This window comes from Ruditapes philippinarum, unplaced genomic scaffold (assembly GCF_026571515.1).
Source record: "Ruditapes philippinarum isolate M1 unplaced genomic scaffold, ASM2657151v2 ctg408_1_1_1_1, whole genome shotgun sequence".
Classification (NCBI taxonomy): Eukaryota; Metazoa; Mollusca; class Bivalvia; order Venerida; family Veneridae; genus Ruditapes; species Ruditapes philippinarum.
Window position 1 is genome coordinate 201,677 of NW_026855039.1, and position 26,454 is coordinate 228,130.

General features: G+C 31.4%; 2 protein-coding genes across 3 annotated transcripts; one reads left to right on the forward strand and one right to left on the reverse strand.

Moving 5' to 3' along the window:
• Window positions 1-6,894: 6,894 nt before the first annotated feature.
• LOC132741929 (uncharacterized) lies at window positions 6,895-10,192 on the reverse strand. Its single transcript, XM_060730197.1, has one exon. It carries the CDS (start codon window positions 10,095-10,097, stop codon window positions 8,127-8,129), a length of 1,971 nt encoding a protein of 656 aa, XP_060586180.1. The 5' UTR covers window positions 10,098-10,192; the 3' UTR covers window positions 6,895-8,126.
• An 8,083-nt stretch (window positions 10,193-18,275) lies between these two features.
• Window positions 18,276-25,206, forward strand: LOC132741930 (uncharacterized). 2 transcript variants are annotated; one of them, XM_060730199.1, is made up of 5 exons: window positions 18,276-18,751; window positions 19,564-20,073; window positions 20,964-21,338; window positions 21,763-21,979; window positions 22,547-25,206. In XM_060730199.1, the coding sequence occupies exons 2-5, from the start codon at window positions 19,573-19,575 to the stop codon at window positions 22,723-22,725; spliced, it is 1,272 nt and encodes a 423-aa protein (XP_060586182.1). In that variant the 5' UTR covers window positions 18,276-18,751; window positions 19,564-19,572; the 3' UTR covers window positions 22,726-25,206. The 2 variants fall into 2 exon arrangements, with proteins under 2 accessions (XP_060586182.1, XP_060586181.1); XM_060730198.1 differs by having other exon boundaries at window positions 18,276-18,664.
• The last annotated feature ends 1,248 nt before the right edge of the window (window positions 25,207-26,454 follow it).

Consider the following 26,454-nt stretch of genomic DNA (forward strand, 5'->3'; position numbering starts at 1 on the left):
AATACGAAATACATACAAATCACTTGGCAGGACGTGAAGTGGATGCACACTTGGTTCAAGCGAGTAAAATCATTGCAAACTTGACAAAATGGTTTCTGTGTCTTAAATATTTACAAAACTCTCACATATTTTTTCAGGTAAGTGGGTTTGTATGTTATTTGATTTTTTTTTAAATGGCCATTCATGAAGGAAGTGTTTATGACACACTCTGTTCTGGGCCTCAGATTTGTAGCTTTTGGTTATACAAAGCTATTGAAGTTATAAACTGGTCATGTACATATTTTGAAATTTGATAAGTGAAAATCCAGGGCGGTTTTTATGCTCATTTATTCACATGTGTAAGTTTTGAAGTTCACCAAAAAAGGCAAACTAATGAAAATATACTGTGTATTTTTTTTATTATTATTTATTATCATTGTTATTCCTGTAATTTAGTGATGTTGATCATTATTTCTGTAAAGTTGGTTGATTCTAACTCAAGCACTCAAGGAACAAATAACACAACATAATGAAACAGTTTTTACGAAGTCAAGGGAAATAACTCTACAAATACGGGATAAATCCACAAGCGGAACCCAAGGTGCACAACTACATATGCTGACCGACCTTCCCGTAAGGTTTAATGACTCTATGTCAAATCCTTTATGATTTACATGCGACAAGTTGAAAATTGCAAAAATTTTCTAAGTCAAGGTCAATAACTCTAAAAAATAAAATAAATCCACACAAAAATATCCAGTGCACAACTTCACATGCTGATCAACATTCCTGCAAAGTTTCATGACTCTATGTCAAACCCATTTTGAGTTAAATGCGACACAAGTTGAAAATTGCAAAATTTTACTTAGTCAAGGGCAATAACTCTAAAAATACTATATAAATCCAGACAAAAATACCCAGGTGCACAACTACACATGCTGATCAACATTCCTGTAAAGTTTCATGACTCTAGGTCAAATACTTTGAGTTTAACATCCGACACAAAAGAGAACGGACGGACAAGGGTAAATCTAAATGCCCGTCACTAAAGTGGGGCAACAAAAATATCTTGTTCAAGCGTGTTCAACCACTTCACGTCCTTCCCCCTAATACAATAACAGATTACAGTCATCAAATTTAGCACTGGCCTGATGGCCCATGACCAGTGTAAATTTTACGAGAATTTAGTTAAATATATAGTAGAATAAATTCAAAACGATTCAAAAATCTTAAATTCGATGACTGAGATTAAGGCAATGTATTCAGGTTAGTGCTTAAAGTATGAACCTGTTTGTGCTATTTTTGTTCTTTGCAAATCATCATGTGGGATTTATTTTAATGGACCAGTATTCAGATTCTCTAGTATAGGCTTAGGCAGTGTCAATTAAGACAAACCATTTTAGCCAGGCTGTCACCTAGCTGGACCACTGACCGATAAATTTTGGTGGCCTAGACAACTTTTTAGTGGTCCAATAATTCCTATACATGCACAGAAATCTAGAGATTAAATCACACATACAAAACAAAAACAAACAGAAAACATGATTTCTGTTTCAAATAAATTTTTTGAGGTATCTTATTGTGATTTAAAAATACAGTCAGTAATGTGTTATTTTAAAATACAGACATGATGTAGGCTTATTGAACATCATCTTTTCTTGTTGATCTTGTTTATCATATTCTAATATAACTACATAATTTCATAGATTAATGGTGATATAAAAATATTGTTTCTGCATACTAGGGTATTGAACTGTCTGGGGGGGGGAACTTGCTACCATGCATTTTTCAAAACAATATTTTAAACTTTTAGAAGGCATAAGCAAATAATTTCCTGCAGGGAAGCACAACCATCTTCAACGATGGTTTGTTTTTTATTCATTATTATTATATCTTTCCTGTTCAACAAAGAAATAAATAAAAACAGGTCGCGAAAATATGTGACAAATGTCCGTTTACGCATTTTTTCCAGTAAGGTTTAAGTATCTTAATTGTGACTAGGAATAAGCTGGAAATACAATTATTATTTCTATTGTTACAGTCGGCAAATTGTTTCAAAATAATGCTTTTAGAAGTGAAGAAAGGTCATTAAAATAATTTCTAGACTCTTCATTTTTTCTAGGGGTCATAAACACGCCGGCTCTGTTTGGGAAAAAATCAGTGCATTTATGATAATACTCACAGTGAATTTCACCGATTGCAGCTTTAAAGGTCTTCTTCTGATAATTTGCTTGAGCAATTTCACCTTCCTCGTTGAATGTCTTTATTGGGGAGACGATATCAGTTCACTGTTGATATGAGACGAAGTGTCTGCCGTCTTTGAATATTGCGCGCACAATAAACCTGTGTTCTACGCAATATCCTGTGTACTACGTCAGTAACATGTGCTTGATTCGCATAATTTCGTGTAGTTCCGTTGTTTTTGCCGTCAATACAATGACTGAATAATTTCAATTATATCGTTGAATTTTATTTCACAAATCTATTATTTTAAGCCCAACAAGCGCTTGAATTTCATACAAAGCTACAGTAGTTTCCAAAACAATTGTGTTGCTACGTCATCAGTATACGTATCCAATACGTCATGAAATTATGCTCGTCTTGGTTAGCGTAAATTTACGGATATTGCTCGAGTATAAACGTAAAGGTTCGCTGGTTAAGTAAAGACTGAGTTATCATCGTTAATTTCCGTCAGCATAAATATGACCTGCCACATAAATTATAGGCCTACTTTAATTTGATGCGGGGATTCGGGTTTTGACTCGTAAAAACTTGGAAATGCACAAATTTGACACGTGAAAAAATCTGCACAAGAGTCAATTTGCCACATGGGATTTTCAACTATGCAATAATAATCACCTTAAATCCACCCCTAATTAGATCTACATATGTTCAAATCACACTCCTGGCAGTGTAAGCCGTGTATAAAGTGGTTTATACACACAGCCTGTGCACTGAAGCATGACATCAGTGGATGCAATTTGACAGCGCTAAAAATAGCTCTACACAACTGATAAAAATTACATACTTCAGATGTCAATTATTGATTGTTTTTTCTTAAGGTTTATAATACGTCTTTGATTTACTTGGATTGCCTGTACATTTGTTATTTCTTTTTGGATTATATATTCCTACTATCTATTAATTAAATGGCCTATGATAAAATTGTCATCAATTAAGGTCAATTGATTATTAAATTTCAATTAAATGATAATAATAATAATAGTAATCCTAGAAAAATATTATTAAATAGATCTAGGTCAGTATGTTGTTTTATTTAAAAAAAAGAAAGAAAACATTTTTATTTTCAATTTTATTGTCTTCCTTCTTTATTTACTTGCATGTTTACTAAAATTCAACAACGAGAATTCCTAGTCTTTAGGAATTTTTGTAAGATTCAAGGAATTTAGCACAGATGTTAAGGATTTTGTTCTACAAGATAAATTCTAAGTTATTCCTAAAGACTAGGAATTTTGCAAAATATTAAGTCTTAGAAATCTCAGAAAATAAATTACAATTCCTAGTATAACTTAGAAATTGATGAGTTGTTTAAAAATTATTAGAAATGCCTAGTTCTCAGTAACTGGTATTTCCTAGGCCATACTAGAATAGCCAAGACTGGTTTTAACATTCTGGAATTTTCTAGGATAATAACTGGGAAATACTGGGACTTTTTAAATGCCAGTATATATTTCTGCAAGGGTGTACAGACAAACTATCTGGCTCATGAGTTTTAAAAAAAAAAAAGAGAAGACGACAGGGTTTGTTCATGTGATTTCTTTTGCTGCCTCTGGACGGCATGACTCAGTTTGAAAGTAAATTTACACCCCACACCGGTGAGTTGTACACATACAATATTGCTATGATGCACTACAAGGTATTAAGTGAATATTAGTGTGCATGAATTATATTTTCCTAAAAGCATTTAAATAAAACTTGTAAAAACTGCAGCTTCTGTCACAATCTTTTAGCTTAAAAAAATGGTTCAAGAAAATAACTTGTAAAAAATGGTAATGTAAGTATTGTTTAACATCACCATTTATTTTTAAATGTTGAAAAACTGGTAAAAAATGCTGGACACAAGTTTTTTAACAACAAGTTTTTACCAGTTTTTTAAGAACTGCTGTTTAAATGGAATCCTACAAATTAAGATGAAGGGCAAACAATTGTAAAAAAGGCATTTATTTGAAAAAACTGCTAAATAACTGCAATATAACTACAAGTTAAATGCCTTTCCTTTTCCTAAGGGAGGGTTTGCAAGCGAACAGCATGGATCCTGATCAGACTGCGCAGGCTGGTCTTGATCCATGCTGGTCGCAAAGCCATTATGTTGGTTTTGTTGTGACGCATCTCAATTCTCTGTAACTCTGTGAAATTGGAGGATGAATTCAATATAGCAGGGGAGTATGTCATGGTTCAGAACTGTTCACTATGTAACAGAGATGATGTGTAAGTGGCCGGATAGCTAAGTCGATAGAGCCATGGTACCGTATTCTGAGGGTCCAAGGTTTGAGTTCCATTCAGGCTGCAGATTTTTCTCAGTGACCCTGTGACACTTGGCACCAAACGGGGGACCGTGACTGAATATAGCTCAGAGTTTATATTTATTTTTCTGTAACTCTGTGAAATTCAAGGATGAATTTAAATAAAGCAGGGGTCAGAATTATTCACTGTTTTGGGGAGATGATGTGTAAGCGGCCAAATAGCTAAGTCGGTAGGGCAGCGATATGGTATTCCGAGGGTCCCAGGTTCGATTTCTGCTCGGGCTGCACATTTTTCTCACCCATTGACACTTTGCGCCGAATGGGGGACAGTGACTGAATAATCATTAGCTCAGAATTTAATTTACATTTCTCTGTAACTCTGTGAAACTCGAGGAAGAATTTCAATATAGCAGGGGAGTATGTCACAGTTCAGAAGTGTTCACTATTTAGGGTCCCGGGTTCCAGTTCCAGTCAGTCTGCACATTTCTTTCACCCTATGACACATGGAAAAAATGTGTCCCCTCTCATCATTTTATCTTTTTTGTGTTGTTGCGGTTGAAGGGCCTATATTTACAAAATACTTAAAAAGGGTAAAAAGGTGTGTGACAAAATAATTTTTTTATAATGTTTCTCATTCTGTCTCTCTTCAAGGTTTTGCTACTTGTAACAATTACAACCAAACAAAATAACGAAATTATAAGCACAAATCAGACACCATAGTTAAGTGATCCTCAATTGGCAAAAATGGCAGCTGACTTAAATGCAGAAAGCTGTGGAGTTCCATTGTTAATTTGAATTGTCATTTTTGTCTTAATGATTTGTTGAGTTGGGAAAACGTTTTTTAACATTTTGATATCAAAGTTAATGCAATATAATGACGCATACGTACTCAGTTAATAGAAAGTATTTAGATCACATTTTAACAGAATTTGTCCGCCATTTTGAAAAACGGCCGAATGATACAAGCCGCTTTAAATCGTGTTATTTATATTTATGGCCTTTGTTGATTAAAAAAAATCATTGAATTGTGAATATTAAAATATCTGGCAAGTTATTAGACCTTTATTCTTAAGAATAAATGTGTATGGTAATGAATGACAAGTTTTAAATTTAAGGTACCCTTTCGGGCAAAATTTTCGGGTAATTTGACCTAGTTTTCGGAGAAATTGGCCATTTTCAACTACAGCTTAAGATTAGTTCTAGCCAATTTAGAAATAAAACAATGGACAAGAAACAAAGTTTAACACCCCTGACAAGTTTTAAAAGCATTTATTTTCATGAATGTAATACTTTTAGAACCTTGCAGGTTTTTTAAAAATGCCCTACGAAAGATGCAAAATTTGGCGATTAAGCTCAATTTCACGCATATATTCTGGAGAACATAAAAACTGTCAGAATATTCAAATACATGTACCGAAATAATTGTTCTATGCTGAAGATTTATACCAATTTTCACAGCGCTTTGTTTGTAAATAAAGTTACAGGCAAGTTTTAAAAAACATGAGTAAACCGTGGTAAAATTACGCCCGTGTGATTATTACGCGACACCGGTAAATATTAGAACGAGAAAGCCGAATGACTAATCTTAGGAAGACAATTTCCCGTAGTCCTCTGTCAGAAAATAACAACACATTTCTCAAAAAATGTCATACCCAATACATAGCATATCAGTCATATTGATTCGTATATAATGTAATGGACTTGATGAGACAGTGTATTTTTCTGCAATAGTATGGTCATATTGTTTATTATTTGATAATGTTTCGTCTGATACGTTATTCAGTACGTCAGTTATATTGTATTGCCACTATATATTGAAATATTTTCATCACAAATTCTTAAAGGTAAACCGCCGAACGTTTTTTTTATTGTTTTTATTATTTGCAATAAAATTATTGATATTTTTCTGTAGATTGAAGAAATTTTTAATCTAGGGTCCCGTTTCATATTCTTTTTACAATTTCAAAGTATAAAATTGCAGTAAATGAACATTATTCAAAGTATAAAATCATTAGAACCAGACTATTGAAATTGTAATGCAAATGATCTGCTTCAAAATACGACTTTGCTTAATAAACGAAACGTTAACATCGAGGTAAAGGAAAAATCGGAACATATTATTAAGCACCATGAACAATAGTTCATTCCTTTTTTATCCTTTAAACTGTAAAAGAATGTTTATTGTTTTCTGACTAGCGTTTTGCTATTTCATGTTTTAAAAAATTATAACAGTAAACATTAACGTGTTATAACTGCAAGATCACAAAGCACTTCTATATGACCAAGTGAAAGGTGCACCGAAATTTTGCAGCTCCTTTAACATCTCGCATGCTACTTTTTAAGAAAGCTAACTTGTATACATTTTCTGTCTTAGTGTTCTGAACCTGAATTTAGTAAACTAGAAAATAAATCTCACAAAAAACAACAAAAAGTCACTTAAAGTTTATTGTTATAATTATTATCATTTTTATGCAATTAAAAAAAATAAATAGATAATATACAATGTTAATTTAAGATTATATTTTGTATCTGTTTAATCATTGTTTACTTTAACAGATAAAAGCATGTTTCTTTTACTCATAATAGCCCAAACAGACAAAAATGTTAACAAACAATTCTATTACAATATACTTCAATATCGAAAGCGAGGTAAAAAAAACCTAAACAAAACAACAAAACAACAACAACAGCAAAAACACACAAAAAGCAACTGTTACAAAGTTAACAAAAACTACCAAGAGTGAGGTTTGAACCAACAGACAACCTCTGCCATATTTGGCACTTGCCTTCTGAGAACTTCATTTACGCAAACTGTCAAATGGGACACGTTCACATACCATTTTCGCTCTGTTTAAGCTGTTGCGAATTTTCAAAACATTAGTTGTATATTCAAAATTAATTCATGAAATTACACTGACATGATCGAAATTGGATCGAATATCTTAATGAGCGTTCTATTAGGTCATAATAATTATACAATATACGGTAGAACCGAACAAGTGTAGTTACCTACTTGAATGATAGAGATTAAAAATTAATACTGTATCAGTTTCGACAATGAAATTATGTACATGTTAAGGTTATCATATCTTAATATCTATTAATTATCTCTGTTACAAGTGGTGATCATTATTGTGTTTGGTTATAATTATGTACAAATATATTATAGTTTTTAAATCAAGCTTACTGAATTCACAGTCAAATCATTGCTAAACAATCTCAGCTAAAATATAAGCTAGATTTTGACCAAAACAAAATATGGTTATTGCTCCTTAACAAATGAAACTCCTAAATGAAAAGTAAGACTGCAAAATACATGTATCTTAGTTCATTATACCCCACGTACTTGTATAGCCTAATGTGACGTCACATAGTCTTATTTCGAACAAATGAATTTTACCCAGTCTATAATTTTAAACAATATTCCTAATGGGCGAGTAATCTATATAAACTTCAGAAAACGTAATGCACATCATGTGTAGTTCTCTCCTCTGTCCGCAATCAATGATGAATGGCCCGAGAAGTGATACTGGATAGCGCCGCCTCGAAAGGTATTTAAGTTTTCGGGTTGCTTATAAGCAACTGAGAGACGTGTGTTTTTTATTATGCATGCCTTAATGAGTTAAATGTTGTCCTATTAAGCTTTAGTTGTGTATCACCTGTTTACAAATCGTATAACTTGAGTTCTTTCGACTTATCACAGTCATACACCAAACATCTTGTTAACGATTTGTCGATGGTCAAAATAATAGGACCTTTAATGCCTTCGGAACTGCCAGCAACACATATAAATCTTCTTGTAGATAAAGATAATTCATTTATCTGTTGTGTTCCATAGCAACACACATACAACTTGTTTGTCTGGGCTAGATGCATTCCGAAAGGTACATGAAGCTGTTGGTGCGTGAACGCAAACTTCCGCGTTCCTTCGAAGTCTATACCAAGTAATCTGTTCAATTTCGGCTGCGAAACATACACCATGAGGGCTTTGTCATCGACACACATTTTGTAAACATGAGGCAAATTGAATGCAAACGTTTTAAACTCTTTACTTAAAGATGACTGCACGACTTGGTGACTTATTTCATGATTCTCTTGGTCATATACAAAAACCATCCGGTTGTCATTTACATCACAAGAAGCGAGACAGGTCACAACTTTTTCAATCTCCATTATTTCAACATTATCACCGTTTCCACTAAATTTAACAAAAGCCAAACTTTTTGTTGCGGGTAAAGACACTACAACGTTATTATGGTAATATTCTGCTACACTAGTCGCTTGTGATGGTATTTCAACTTTTGTGATGTTAATTAGACTTGATTCAAGCATAACCAGGGAAGTACTTTTGTCGGCAATAACCACGTTTCCATTATGAAGAAAGACCATGTCATTTATTGTTTCCTTCTTATGAATCCTTTTCCTGATAATAGGTCTTCGTAGTCTCCAAGGACATACAAGGGTACATTTTTCAGAACTCAGTCGAAGACAAACATCATGTAATGTTTCACTTAACTGCGTGGTAACTGGTTCTAAATCAATTTTAATATTCGGAGGGCTGTTGACCAAGGTTGTAGTTATATCTTTAACTATTTTTTCTTCAGAGTCAATGCGCCTTTGTATTTCACATATCACAGCCATATTAATGCTTACATTATTTCTTTTTTCAACTTGATTCAAACACATAGCATTGTAACGTGTTCTTGTCTCGATTTCATCAAATTGTTGGACAGCTGTTGATGCTTTCTCGTTGAATACATTTATTGTTTCTAAAATAGGCGCTCGCTGCATATTAAATCCTTTTGATAAAACTTTCATCATTTCTTTCTCTAGCTCATCGGTCGATTTTATTACACATGTTCTTATGTCAGCCATATTAGATTTACATTTGAGTTGCTCCTGTTTTAATATTTCACAATCTTTAATAACTCTACAAGTGAAATTCTTCACCTTTTGCAACAATTTCTCATACTCGTCACTTTTTCCAAATTCTGTTAATGATTTGACGTCACTGCATGCCCTATGACCACCTTCTATTACACATTTACTGCAGCATAGTATATTATGATAAATGCAGATATACTTGAATTGTTTCTTGTGATGTAGTTCACATCTGGTTGGAAAATCACACCCCACATCGTCTTGTTTCGGTTTACCTTCAACATTGATAGTCGTCACCGTGTGGTTGCAGGTCCACTTATTTCTCGAATGGTGTGTGACACAGACGCTACAAATACATTCGCTACATTCTGAACAAAAATGGGTTGCTTTTACATTTTCGTTACCCCGTTTACAAGGCTGACATATGTCATCAATAACACGCCTACTTTCGTTTTCACTAGTTACATTGGAAAACGAAAGTAGATCTAATTTCGATATATCATCTACCTCACTTGACTTTGCCTTAGTATAATTTGATACGTGTATTTCAGCTCTACAAAGTGGACATGGAATAACGTCCGAATTCCCTGATGTGAAACATTTATCTATGTATCCGATCAAACACGAAGCACAAAACCTGTGTTCACAGGGAAGGAATCGAGGTTCCCGAATTAACTCCAAACAAATAGAACACGTATCTTTACAATCTTGTAGTCCTGATACAGAATCACTCGTATGTCCCCCTTCAGCCATTGCTGAGTGTTTTTAACTGTCATATGAAATAAAAATAATACCCGGAAGTTAACATTTGCGAGACACAAAGATTATAAAATGTACAACCTTAACGGTACAGATAAACACTGTCACGGTACAGTTAGTTTATGGTATCTATAAATACTGTTCCAACGTTCCTATTCCGCATAATAAATAATATTTTAAGCATTGTGTTGGTGTTCATTTCGTTATTTTTTGCTATATATTTATTTCTTATATTTTAACTCTTTTTTATCGTTAGAATTAAAGCGTTTTTTAACAAAAAAAATATGCTAGGGTTACATATAGGATATTGAATGAGTGTAAGTTCAATACCGAATTTATTGCACGAGTTGAATAAAATCATATTGTGCGAGCCTTTGGCGAGCATAATATTATTTTATTCAACGAGTGCAATAAATTCAGTATTGAACTTACACGAATTTAATATTCTATTTATCACATACCCCAAAAAGACCGTTTAAAATGAAATAAGAGTCATTTTTCATTGACGCGCCTAAGGTATAACGCTAACATTTAGCGCGTCCTTACACTATGTTTGTATAACGCTAATGACGTCACGTCAAAATATATGCACGGCCGTGCAATACCATTTTTACGGAGTCGCAAAATCGGCACGGGTGTGTGATAAAGCAAACTTAAAACTACATACTCGTATAGTTTATTTTAACTTTGCATGAATGATGCATGATAGGTCATTTAATGGGCCGATAACTTATACATCGATCCTACAAACTTTATTTTTATCTATATATTTTCTTTTTCATTTTATGTAACATTTTGTTAAAGTACAAAAAATTCATTGAATTTCGTCAAGCATATGTGCTCTTTTCATCCAATGTACAGAGACTGAAAATATTGTAATATAGGCCATTTTTCATATTGACAAAATTAAAAAAAGAAAAATCATATAAACGACTGACTCATTTCCCATTTCACAACCACTCAAAGGGAAGTAAACTACATGAAATGCAGAAAAAATGGAGTAACCGTGCTTTCTTCATTATCTGTCCTTAAAATAAATAAGAAAATACAATTTAAGGGTATATAACTCAACAATAAGGTGAGTGACACCCTTTAAAATGTTTTTTTTTTCTCTGGCAAATAGGATTTTGATAACTATTTTAATCAAACTTCGAATTTAAAAATATTTTTAACTCTGCCAGCTGTCACTATTGATGCAGAAACTACATGTACATTCAAAGTTGAGTTTTTTTTTTTTTGTTTTTTTTTTTTGTTTTTTTTTTATTTTTTTTTTTTATTTTTACATATATCATAATGGAAAATGTTTCTATATAAATCGTCTTGGTAAATATAATTAGCAATTATACGCTCTTTTCACATGATTAGCGTCATTTCGTTCTGGTTTACGTATACATAATGGTATAATCTGTAACGTATGGTGGCTTAATTGGTAGACTTATCGCGTTGCGTTGTCGATAGCGACAACAAAACCTATATCGTTATCGTTTTACGTCTTGTCGTACATGTATTGTCGCTAGCGAAACGCGCAACCGGCGCGTTGTTTCACAGTCGCCTTGTCAACCTGTCTCTAGCGAAGCACGCCAAACGACGCGTTGTCATGCGGCGCGTTGTCGCCCTGTCGCTTAGCTTATCAGCCAATCCTTCGATTTAAGCCGAGCGAAAATGCGACAACACGCCGCACGACAACGCGCCGTTTGGCGTGCATCGTTAGCGGCATGACGACAAGACGAAAGTCCGACAACGCGCCGTTTTGCACTTTGTCATGATGTCGCTAGCGACAACACGACGCATAAAAACGTTCCAAATCAGCCACCATAGTAACGTAAGGGACTTCGGATTGAAATATCCAGCTTGATGGTACTTGCACGCGGTAACGACTTAACGCCCATGAATAGTTTCCTAGGGGAACGGATATTCTTAGGTGCACCGCATATTCATATTGTATTTATTGTGTAAATATGTTGCAATGTTTTAAACGGTTAACTTCTATATATGTTATTGTTTGATGAAATTAAGCTGAAGGCCGCTTAAAGGATATTAGGAAGAACACAAGATATGTGATATAATCGCTTGCTAGTAATTTGATATTTCTGATCATATACAAACGTTCACTTGGTTTACTTTAAAATGTGTTATTAATTGAAAGTTTATCTCTCGTTAGACAAAATGACTTGCATTAAATGTAGCAAGAAGAAGTATCTTAAAAAAAAGAAGAAGATATTGGCCGATATAAACCTGGAAACTGGCCTGCAATGGTTATTTTTGAGTTTTTTTTGGAAACATGCTAATGTGTTTCACAACGACAGGAAATTACTTGTGCAAATTCTCAGTTGTTAAAGAGCTACTTTGCTACTTTGCAGACCCGGAAATTGAAATGTAAAACTTATTATTAATGAAAATGTCTCCACAAAATAGAAACTTCCTCTCTGTTTAGAAGAGTTTTTTGTTGTTGTTGTTGTATGTGTGCGCATTGCTTGGTCTAAACTAACTTGAAAAAAATGTAATCAAATGAATTTGCTAGAGGTAATATCAACAAAAGCGGATATATCAAAATATTTCAAATACGGATAAAATGATTATTGAGTATGTAGATTTAACAAATTACTGACTTGTTTAACATTTGATCCTAATTTAATGTAAACAGTGAGGGCTTTCAGTAGGGTATGAATCCCATATTTTCCATTAACACTTAGACCTTAACTTTGCACGTGAACCTAGCTTTGTGTAATGAATGCAATAAATGATTCCAAAATACATACTAAATCCATATCCTTCCGAAACTACCAAAAATTTGTGATGTGACACAAAACAAGTCATTTGCATTGTTGAATACAATACTGGTTTTATTGGATTCGTAACCAGCTGCAAAACATATATTGAACCCGACGTTCGTCCAGTCAAATATGGGTTAAATAGCAGTGTACTCGTCTAATGCATTTCAATTTGTACTAACCACATATTATTACATGCTACACTGACATTTTGCAAGATTGCTACTATTATCAAATGCATACTACTTTTACCTGTTGGTTTCGTAATTTTGGAGTGCATGCTTGCGTCACATGGTGAGAAAAATGTGTGTACGTATACGTTTTATAATTCTGATGAGCTTCCTGTTGATTTATTTTACATGTACCTATAAATAAATGTTTCTTTTCTGATAATATAAAAATTTTGTATATCGTTTGTTCTGAAAAGTAAACCTCATACAAATTATTTAAAGGATTCTTTTTCTTATTTCAGTATTTGGAATAAATTATCTATTACTATCAAACAATGTTCGACTTTACAATCTTTCAAAAACAACTGTAAAGTTTATTTTCTAAGTTTATAGTTAGATACATGATGAAAATTGACCACTTTATATTTTGATTGTTGTGAATGGTGATATCATCTTTTTTTCATTATTTTCTTTTAAATCATAAAAAATTTTATCTATAATTACTATAATTAATATGAGTGTCAGTCGGATGAATGAATTATAATATATAACCTTTACATTCAAGAATAAATAAATATTTTTTTGTTTATACAAAAAAGATTTTAAATTTTGTATAGATATACATTTTTTTGTTATTTTTAAATCAGAAGGCCATACTGATAATAAGTATACTTTTACTGTGCAAACTCTGTATGTTACCTTCTATGAATAAAGATTTTAGTATTATTATTATTATTTATTAAATATACTTGAGACCATCTTTTTAGCTTTAAATAAGATACATCACTGCATTTGTTAATAATGGTTAACTTATTTGTTCTTGTTTTTTCAAGCTAGTCAACACTAATTTACATGAAATTCAATATGTCTCGATTCTAGACATCAATGAATTATAGGTATCATTTAAATTAGTCGTAGAAGGAACATAATTATAACAAATAACAAAATAAAACGACATTATTTGTCAAAAAATCTTGATATATGTCTATTTCACCAAAGGGAGTCAGTAGTTATATAACATAAATAGACATATTTTGTCTGATATAACATTATATAATTTTGTTGTAGAGACAAAAATAATTAATGTTCTAGATATGATTATTAGATTGTATTTGAGATTTTATCTACATCTTTCGTTTAATTTGTTTCACTGAATAGGATTGAATAAAAATCTTATTCCAACGTTCGTGTAAGAAATAAACAATACTTTGTTACTTGATGTTTAAGGTCTCCTCCCAAGAATAATTACGTTATCCTGTTTTCAATAGATTTCGATACGTACATTACAATAAACACAATAAAAATGTTTTAAGATGTCCTTATATGAATAAAAAACGTGATTTAGAAAGTCGTTTTTTTCCGTAACGAGCTCGCAATTTCCGTTGCTCTTTTCACCGATGATGCAGGAATATCCCTACCTTCCTTTGATGACCTATATGTCGCTTATACTTATACTTATATGTAACTATTTCTCGCTAAAATATCAAAATATCTATTGTATTGTGTTATTGAGCATGCTACTCAAGGTTTTATTGTAAATTAATCAGTAGTACAGAGTATCACATATCACAGCAGTATTGTTATGTCATCTTCAGATACTTTAAAGATTAAAAGACAAAACTGTCATCTAATAATATACAATATGTAAAAACATGGTTGGAAATATAGTAACTTATAAGTAATGTGATATAGCATGATGTTCACAATTTGAGCGTTTTACAGTTTACTGTTTTGTTACTTTATTTAGAGAGATGACTTGCATATTATATTATTTAAGCCATCCATATACTTGGATTGTGTTGTGTAACATATATATAATTCTTATATTATCATTTTCTGATATTTGTGGTATTATCACTGTGTTATACAGTTTGCAGGTGCGTATTTTGGTGATCTACGTGGCGCAAACAAAACAAAAACAACCGTGGACACAAAATGGCGACAACGTCATAGTATTGTAGCACTGTCGTATTGTCGCCATCGCATTATCGCGCTGTCGTTATCGCACAGTCGCCATCGAACTATCGCATTGCCGTCATCGCACTATCGTATTGTTGCCATCGCACTATCGCACTGTCGCATTGTCCTCCTTTGTATTGTAAAGTATAACCACGATGGCCGTAACGGTATTCCTTATATTCAAGGCTAACCTTGTATTATGTCGATATTTAATTATACAAAATCATATATATTACATCATTTCACAACTTATAAAATATAACCAATGCGCTTTCAGCGTTTTCCCCATGATGTTCCAAAAGAAATCATTTATGGATGCAGTCTTACCAATTTAACCTTGTTTTCATTTCAAGAGTCCTAAAATTCCATATAAAATCCATATCACATCCCTTTAAAGCCTCCTGTCTAGCCTCATTTTCATTTTGTTTTGCGTTCCAAATCCATATCAAATCCTTATTAAAATTGAAGTAACAAAGGTTTGTCGAAGTTTCAATAGATGGCGGTATACATATGATAAAGAGGTCATAAAATATGGTTGAGAACAATAATGATTCTGTTGGACACAGCTGTAAAACTTATATCAGACTCGGCGAGTATATCCAATATAGGTTTGACATCTGTGTACTCGTTAAATAAAAATCAGTATTGTACTTAACAATGTATTATAACTTTATTTTATTGGTTTGATATCCAGTTAACCTGAGACATTAGAAACTCTTGTCATATTACACCGAAATCAGCAGATGGATATGACAGAGACCATTTTAGCGAGTTAACGCCGGATTCCTTAAGCATTATTATGATGCACCAAAGTAACAGTGATTATCTCATAAACAATAACATCGCATCCCTGTACACTAGTATTTGGCAAATGTCAAAGTATACTAAATGTCTGTCTACCTTACACGAAAGGTTGTAAGACGTTATTGTTCGTATTTATATCCACTCCTTACGTCGTCATTTTAACAAATGATTATGCTAGGAAAAATTGTATTTTATCTAATGTATATAGTAATGTCATGGCAGGGGTAATCGCTTATTCATTCCTTGTACATTGATTAGCGGTATAAAATGTTTGCCATAGAAGTGCATAACTTTCAATTGGCATTATGTTTGCATAACTGCTTCTTTATTTCGTACAACATATTCCTGCGTTACTGGATATGCACGGTGGTGATATAGAATCTATTAACAGAGAGTGGCTCTATCTAACACTATTTCCCTTTTGTGATGTTATTGATACATAATTATGTCTAAATGGGGATTGTCATTAAGCGTTGTATTGATACTGCTATTCATGAATGATGTAACCGGACGAATAATGTATATTGTCATCTCAATAAAATGAATAAAAGTACTTTATGATAAATAATGCCAAAATCCTGTATCGTTTTACTTCACTCAATAAAATTAAGTCAGGTGTTTTCGTTATATATATAGAAGGAAATATGGGAAACGTTTATAGGACAAGAAAAGCAGGTATAATTTTACCGGTTTATATCATTTTTAATATTTTATTATCATTTTATCTATAAATAAACTGCTTTCATCTAGATTCAAGTATGACAATATATTGCATCTCTTAATCATTTAGTGTTTAAACAAACATAAGAAATATGTAAATTTTATTACAACAAACATCCGTTTCTATACGGTTATATAACCTGCCAGAAATATATAACTGTCAGAAATGTTTATTATACAGCAAGCATCATTTTTAGAGGTAGAAGGCAAAGGAATAAAGCGATATTTCTTCATAAATCGACATCAGCCGTGTATATAAAACTATATTAACGTCACGATTATCCAATAAAAAGTGACGATACAAATGTGAGTACATGTATAATAAAAAAAAAAAAAACATTTATAATACTGCACGTTTGTTACGTCACTTTTCATTTTATAATCATAACGTTTGTATAGTTTTATATACACGGCTGCTGTCAATTTTCTAAGAAATCTCAAATTTGTCTTAAAAAAAGAAAGTTTGCTGTGTAATAAATTCGATATAAATATTCCTGTCAGGTTATATGGCCGTATATAAACGGTTCTTTAAAACCTCGTCTAGCAACAGCAACAGCAACAGCATTTTATATTCGGCCATATAGCCTGGCAAACATATTTTATAACTAATACTTTAAACGTTACGATTATCCAATGAAAAGTGACGTTACAAAAATAGCAGTATTATACAAACATGCATAGGGAATATGTAAATTTTAAAACATCGGTTTCCTGCAATATATGACCAACCTTTTCCATTACAAGTATATACCAGAAAACATGTTTCTTAAATTTACCACAAGTGATGATTTTGATGCATTTTCTTGTTCTTAAATTTACCACATTGGTTTTGATGCCTTTTCTTGTCGGAAAACATTAATTCAAATACTTGTCAACTAAAATCAAAACATCATTCGGAATCAATATTTCTTAGTTGTTTATAGACTTTCATTAGCAGGACATTTTTTTTTTCATTTGCACAATATGGACATGTTAATGAAGGTGTACAGACATGTTAGATTCGTGTATTGGAAACTGTGCATTGTTATATTATTAGTTAGCAACTAATTCTTTCCGACAACGATAGTATATGGAATTGAAAATAGTTCTCTCAGGAATATACAGTGATCACAGCTTCATTTGACTATCATACTCATAATTATTATAATGTATTATTATCATAAAGGAATGATGGAAATATATACTTAGTACATACATTGGAAATTAAGTTCTATTACGAATGAATCTCTCTTTGTGAATACTCAAAAGATTATGACAAACCTCTACCAAGTAGCATTGTTTGTAATGTTTTATTACTAGTATTTAATTGAACATATTCTATCAAGTGAACTTCATATAAATACTCTTGTTTATTTGGTAGCACCTACTCTATTGGAATGAAATGTTTTATTTTTTAAGGAAAATCACGGTATTTATAAATGATTACTGTATGATACCTTATCAAAAGGCATCTTGTATCTTTTATTATTTACTTGTAATAAGGTTTGTTTTGCATTGATGCATACAGTCGATACGTATATTTGTGATGTCATATATGTAAAGTATTTACATGATACCGTCATGATGAAAATATATAAAACTTACAAACTTTATATTATATTACAGACATGCAATTTAAGATATAGGTAAATTAAAAAGAGCTTGTATCTGCGCGCATTTGCTATTACGTTGCTAATAATAATAAAAAATGTATATGTATTATAGGCATGCATTCGCATAAGTTTTTCATTTACACCTCATCATTTTACCATTTTCATTAAGTGCTATGCTGCAATAATACTGCCTTGGAATGTAATATTGTATTGGAAAACATGTTTGGCAAATGTTTGATGTCTACAACCAATACTTCATGCTGTCGAGTAAAGTTAAAGATGCTATCGTCAACACGCGATCATATATAGTGCACTGTTCGCAATGAATGGAATTATATAAATTTAATAGTGAACAGAGATTAACTAGTTAAAATTTATAATTCTGAATATGTAAATGTGATATGGATAATATTTCAATAGAATGATACTACAAAATAAATTTGAATTATAATCTAAAAATGATGATGAGGACGACTTTCGTAGTTACGTGACAATCATGCATGTAGTTATTTCTAAACTTTAAAAATGTAAACTTAAAACTGCAAGTAAGTCCATGTCTTTTAACAAATAGAATGATTTATCATTCCACATAAAAATATAAAATATGTACGTGGTGTTACGAAAGTAAGAATGTAATAACTAGATAGAAACAGTCTTTGTACAATTAGCTATATCACCTTGCTGATATGTCTAGATTATTTACTATTTATTTATAATTATATATTTGGCGAGTGGTTGGTTTAAAGTATGTTTTGTTTTTTCACGTAGTTAACTAATACATGTATTCTTTTACAAATTTGAAATAGATGTGGAAAAGTATTTTTCAACGCATATAAAACGCAATGTTAATTTATGTCTTAATAATCATAATATCATTTTAGGTGTACTATGTTTAAATGTATTATATAGTATTAGTTATAACGATTCTTTTAAAGGTAGGCGGATTTTAAATTGCAAACAGCCGTTTATATACGGCCAGTCAGGAATATTTTTAACGAACTCCCTTAATTGGAAATCAAATGAAATTACTTTATGACATGACAACAGCGTGTTTATATAGATGTAACATTTATCCAATGAAAAGCGACGTTACAAACGCACAGTATCATAAATTGAAATCTTTATTTTAGAAAGTGTTTTATCTTAAAGTTATTTATTTTTTATTCATATGATCACTGAACATTTTGATTATTCATATGGACAGAAATGTTAACATAAACATTCACATTAGTTCTATTACAATTAAAAACTGTTTTAACTTAACTTGGGTGCTAATATCTAATTATCTTATTAAGCATACACTTATTGTACATAACATTAAACTACAAAAAACAGTGAGTAAATTATATTTTGCACAAACTTTAAGACGTAATCAAATAGCATATTTACAACTGAAAAATGTTGTTACATTGATTAACAATGTTACATATATTTTCTTTTCCAGCATTCAGTTATGCAACTCAGGAACAATGATACAACGTTCGAACGGATTGCAAATACATGTGATTCAGATGAAATTGCACGGATTTTACGAGTTCAATCAACGCATTTTACAACATACTTTGTAATAACTGTATCTCTCATTGCAATTTTTTATAAGACCAAACATATCGTATGTACAATAAGAAGGAATTATGCAAAATTAACAATCATTGTCGTTGGGGCCGGACCTATAGGTTTGACCTCTGCACTGATTTCCCTCCACTGTAACCGGGTGCGAAAACTTGTTGTATATGAAGAACAAAGCAGGCTAAACATAGAAAGGCAATCATATCAAATTGCTGTGCAATCATCACAAGTGTCTATGTTAAGGAGTTATGGTGTTGATTTCGACAATTTGGAAGGACTATGGCACGATGGTTGTTTCTATACACGAGTTGGAATTTATCTGGAATTCGTTCTACACGTTTTGCCACTATTTAAAACAGACGTTGAAATCAACTTCGGAACAAAGGTAATGACAATTGTTTCAAAGTATATAGACAGTGCCTGTGAAGTTTGTTACGCGTGTTATCTTAGTATTTTGAAGATGTGACATTTTGTGTCTTTCCCTTTACCTACCACTTTAGTGTTTCTAAAAAGTAAAAACGAAATAATATGTTTCAGTTTATGTCAACAAATTCACCAAGTTGATGTCTTACCAACGTATATAATAATGTTGCCACGCGTGACCAATATCAAATTTCGTACAGACATTTAACATATGATGTCAATTACCTCGTTTTACTTTGCTTGTTCACTTTGTGGTTTAGGATCTTTTATCATTTAATACAATCATGTCAATGTTTCTTTGCGACTTACTTCAAACTTTTGTTTCAAAAAAAAATGTTTGACCCTCCGTTCATACTTGCTGGCATAAGTAATAAGTTTTGTGAAACCTACGAAAAACAGATAGAGACTTTTCAACTGTAAGTTAATAGTTAATGAATTCACGATTTCATCTTCGTCAATTCACAATTTGAATTTCTTGAATTCACGTTTTCAACATACGGCTTCATGGATTCTCGATTTCAACTTCACGAATTCAAGATTTCAACTTCATGAATTTACGATTTTAACTTCACGAATTCACGATTTCTGTTCATTAATTCATGATTTTAACTTTACTATTTCAACTTTGTGAATTCACGATTTCAACTTTGTGAAATTACGATTTCAACTTCACGAATTCAAGATTTCATCGTCATGAATTAATAAGTAGCTTATTTGTTATTTCTCATATACGATTTTAAGAACAGTCATTGGATCAAAGTTTAGAGCTGAAATGTCCTCAGATTTAAATTCTTGAGAACATTCCTTATCAATGTTCTCAAGAATTTCTATGTGGTTGTGTCCATTTTTCAGTTTACTAAAGACACAAGATATATTGTAGACAATATGTCCGGTCGTAAGTTGGTAATTTGTTGTGATGGTTCTACAGGGATAGCATCTAAAATTTTAGGACTTAGTGATGAAACCGTCACGTATTCGACTGGAATTTTCGCAGCTGCTGCCGCTATTGACCGAAGAAATCAGACCTCAGTGCCAATACCCGAAAAACGTGTGCACAATCTGTCTTTTGATCTTTCTGCATACGGGACGTCTGCATATGAATGTAATGAACGAACAAAATTTACATTAAAGCTTTACGGTAATTCACAGTGCAGACATATGGCCTTAGCAGTAAATAGATGTGACACGAGTGTTGTAAGAACGTTGAAATCTGTATTAGATAAATCGGTAACTTTAACAACTTTCCTTATTTTTTGTTTGACATTCATTTATATGATTAAATTAAATTTTGATGAAAAAGTTTCTGTTTGATTTGATTTTGATTTGATTATTTTTATATGTTTATATGTTATACATATTTTCAAATATTTAAAACCAATAATTCTAAGAAAGTAACACATTTTCAAAGTCTAAAAGAATGAACCATTGAATTTGACAAACGTTTTAACAAATACTACAAATCTAAACAATTTCATAAAAATAAGTATGTTTCAGCACCGGGTAAAGTTGTAATAAAATGTACATTAAATAATTTATTTTTCATTTAAATATAGTTCTTCTTTTTTAAATTGTTTTATTTAATATGTACTTAACAAAATACATAATTGTCCAATTATTTCTTACTTTTGAAATTAGTGTGATGTCATTGCAGATGATGAGGAATATATTTCTAAAATGTTATAACACATACAAGCGGTCAAAAGAAACAAGTATCAGTGACTCGTATTGCCTTAACAACATGAAGTTCAGTCCGAGATTGTACGAGATCAAGTTATCACAGAAACTTGAAACTGCTGCCTATATAACAGACTGTGATTTATTCATTATTACTGAAGGAGAGGCGGCAAGATCATATAACTTTAATACAGGTGATAAGTTATAATTTTAAAAATAAAAACAAACAATAAAAATACTGCTGATATTGCAAATATGCTGATATAGTCAAATTTTTAGTCTAAAATAGTGTATGATAACATTTCTGTATGAGCGTTCTTTTTATATATGTTTAACGGTGAAATTTAATTTATCAAAATAACAACATCTTGAAAGACTTTTGATATGCTTTATTTTATCTGAAAAAAATTAATTCAGGCATGTTATGCCGTAAAACTGAAAGCTTTACATAATAGAATAGCCAAAGATGCGCCTGTGGCCGAGTGGTTAATGTGATTGACTTCAAATCACATGCCCCTCACTGCTGATGGTTCAAGTCAAATCCTTTTGGGGATCTGAATAAGTCAACGCAATAAAGCTGTTCAGCCAACTTGCGGAATGGTGGTGGTTCTATATGATGCCTGAAATAATTCATTGATGGGCCTATGAGAAACTCCACCAGTAAACCTTGAAAGTCGCCCTATGACTTTTAAAATATTGTCAGATTTTATAGATAATCACAGCTGCTAGATTTAACGTTATTACTTATCTTCATTTTACAGGTTTGGACATCAACATGGGCCTTAAAGGTTTGGCATCGCTTCCACAGTTTATACAAAGCATCGTTATAGCTGACACAGAACATTCCATTGTAAAATCTCTTGTTTCAAAAATTGAACATTCGGAAGGACTAAGCAGGGAATTTTTAACTTTTGGACTAAAACAACATTTGTTTACGTGACATTTTAATGTTTTTTACATTGATGAAAACGTTCTAAATATACATGTGATCAGACTTACCATTCGTATGGCTTTCCTTATATGTATGAGGAGGGACATGATTTAATTTACCAAAAATGTGCTAAGATTATATTTGTTTTAATTAAGAACGGAATTTCAGGGACTGATTCAATTGTTTTTCAAAATTTCAATCCGAACTATCTTGTCTTTGTGTAGTTAATTGAAGTGTACTTTCTTATATAATTTACCATTGGCCAATATTTGTTGCACTCTTTAAATGTTTACTGTGATGATTTAATTCATTTTTGAAATTGTGGTAAATGTGTTGTGTTGCTGATTGATAAAACATGTTATGCAGTTGTTTAAACTGTTTAAATAAAATGGCTTTTTGTTATGTAAAAAACTTTTACAATACGAGACTTAACTGTTTGTGTTCTAATACTAAGTTCATTCTGTAAGTTTGAGGATCTCTAAGATGAAAATAGTAAGGCACTGTTAAGGGTTATCCTTTTTGAACCCTTATGTTCCTTGAAATTTGTGGCATCCGCGGTTAGCTATATAACTTCTTAACCATGTTTGTAACTGAAACTAGCGGCCAAAAATTAAAAATGGACATTAGAATTAGACAAACACACATTGTTGTTTACATCTTTTTACTTCTTTTTTCTTTCAATTAATACAGTTTATAATATTTGATATTTTGAACAAATGAAGTAAATAGGAACTGTGACACATATAATAAAGATTGTTATACGAAACGAAGATTTTATGATCACTTATTTAACAAGCTCTTTAAATATGCTATAGAATAGTTTTCACATTAAGAAGGATCATATTAATTGTTTTAACAATAATATAAATAATTGTTTTGCAAATTACAGGAGTTTTAGGAGTTTTAAGATACACCTGGGTACAATATAGGTGTGACCATAAAATAATCTTATGCAAGAAAATTTTAAAAAAGACGATATACAAATATATTTTTTATGAGTCTGGTAAATTGCTGTCATAAACAATTATTTCAAAAACAATAAAGCTTTTAAATTTTCGAATTTTGAATACATATACAATGTATACAGTTACACAAATATGTTTTAGTCTACTTCTTAAGTGTAAAGTCGTCCTTTCAATGAAAAGATTTGATAATAGTTTCTGAACCATGTAGAGATAAAAATACATGACTGTGATGCTCATCATGTGCGTATATTGTATCATGAACGAACCTTATTTTTTTAAATAAATCATTAAAAGTTGTACTATTATATTATCAAATAATCATTAAATCCTCAAAGTACTTAAAGACATTTAATTAAGATGTAATATCTAATGAATGGTTGAATGGAATTATTATAGAAATGCTATAGTGGTGTAACTTGAACACAGTAACATTTTGAATGGAAGGGTTTGCAAAACAAAAACATGTACAAAACAAAAACATAAAAATGCTTTGAAAAGCTGTTTGGTCCTTGAGTCATTTCAATAAACCTTGTAAGATTATAAGTAATTATTCGTTTACTTAGAATAAGAGTAAGTTATGAGAGAAAGAACATAATGTTTATTGATACTTTTTGTGCATGTAACACTATGCTTTTCTATTATATTTCCATTATCTAATAACTATCTTAGACTGTTATTTGTAATAAATAATGACATTTATGTAATTAGGAAATATTTTATAACTTTATTATAAAGATCAGTGCTAGGCTGCATTAGAATGACAAAGGTGTGTTCTACTTTTGCTAGTTGTAAGGTGTTTTTATTGTGATCTAATAGATGGACTTTCTATATTGTTTCATAATAATTAAGCACATTCACGCTGGGATAATTATTTTTTTTACAGTTATATAAACGTAATCTTTATTGACAGTAGGTTCTTTGAAAAACGTATTGGTAATCTCTTTTTGGAAACTTGTACTAATTCAGAAGGTTAAAGACCTTAAATTGACTTTATCAGCTTTGATTAACACATGTTTTATGTTTTGTACTTCTTTATTTGAAATTGAAACACCATTTTGTATGATATTTCTCTAAATAGGCACAGACCGTGACAAAAATAACAGGCACTTAAATAACTGTAATTCTAGCTATTAAAATAGATCATTATCAGCACTTCAAGCCGAGGGTGTTTGTTATAACGTGGCAAGAGAATTATGAATCCTTTCCGAATAATTATTATGCTGCAATACCAATAGCTTTTAATTAAACTTAATCATACAAATGCATATTTAATAGACGCAAAGGTTTATGAAGAACGAAGTATATCAAGGATGTATGTAATAATACTGTATTATCTACAGACATCACATTTTATTGTTTTCCGTCGCCAAAAGATGTTCATTAAACAATCATGTTCTCATAAACAGAATATCTGCAATAATTCTGCAGAGGAATACATTTTTGTGATGGAAAATGTATAGTGAATATATAAATAGAAACACGTGTACAAGTTGTTCGGTTGTCAGAGCTGGAAGATTATATATACTTTAGAAATAAGGTAAAATAATGTTTGTGACTTTGGTTTCATAATATCTTTTATATTTCTTTCAAGGTATAAGATGTAAAAGGTACTGACTATATTTTAAAAGTAATTTAAAACTTGACATTATTCAATATGTCCATATTCTTGACACAATAGCAAAAGTTTATCATTTTGTTTGAAAAAAATACTGACGATTTAAGTTATTTTATGAATCAGTTAAAAAGTTTTACTTATTGCATCTTTATATATTTTAGAAGTGGTAACAAAACAACAACGATAGTTTTGAAATGAAAGGGAAAAAACAAAGAAAAGAACACAATTTTGTTGTTATTAATTGAACCAGGTATATGTGAGGTGTGGCAGAAACAGAAAGAGGATCGGTTTAATTAGAAAACCTATCATGCATCCCTATACATTTAAATAATAATTATCTAGAAACAATTCTGAACATTATTGTGCAAAAAAAATAAGGGAGTATTGCCATCCATCTCGATTTGGAAATATAAATATTTTAAGCTATAAAACTATCCCTTTTCACTCCTTTACCACAAAAATGCACATAAATTTGGCTCAATATGTCTTTTCAAAATGATCGGACTAGACAAAAAGATAAAAAGTCAAAACAAAAAGCATGTTGGGTCCAAGTATGTCTTGAACTCAAATCCCATGCAAACTCTGTATCATCACTGAAAATGAATACTCTTCAGAAAGGAGATTCTGCATAAGGCATCAAATTCTTTAATGTAGTAAATATGATAAATCTTATTAAGGTGTTAAAGAAAATATTCCTACACTATACTAAAAGCATTTGAAATATACGTGTCAACATTATATTTGCATACATAGAGATAAATATATCACACATATGATAGCTGATTTCCATGCAGTTTATTGTTTCTATTGTTACTGTCGTACAAACATAATTTTATACGCTTGTTATCGACTTATCGCTAGTAACAGCGTTCCACGTTCGATGATGAGACAATTAACATATTGACGTCATTTGTCAAGCGACATCACGGCGCACACTCTCGTTTAAATCGTTCAATAGACAAAAGCAACAACAATGTACAGGCTTGTTATAATAGCATTGCTACCTTCGTTTGTCCTTTTTAAAACGTCTATATAAGAATATTATGTGGGAAGTGGGAAGGGAGATTATGATATTGCTACAAGTTACCCTGTCAAATAACACCAAGCAGTGACATAGTACCTCCAATCTGTATCAATGCATGTCATGAATAAATAAAA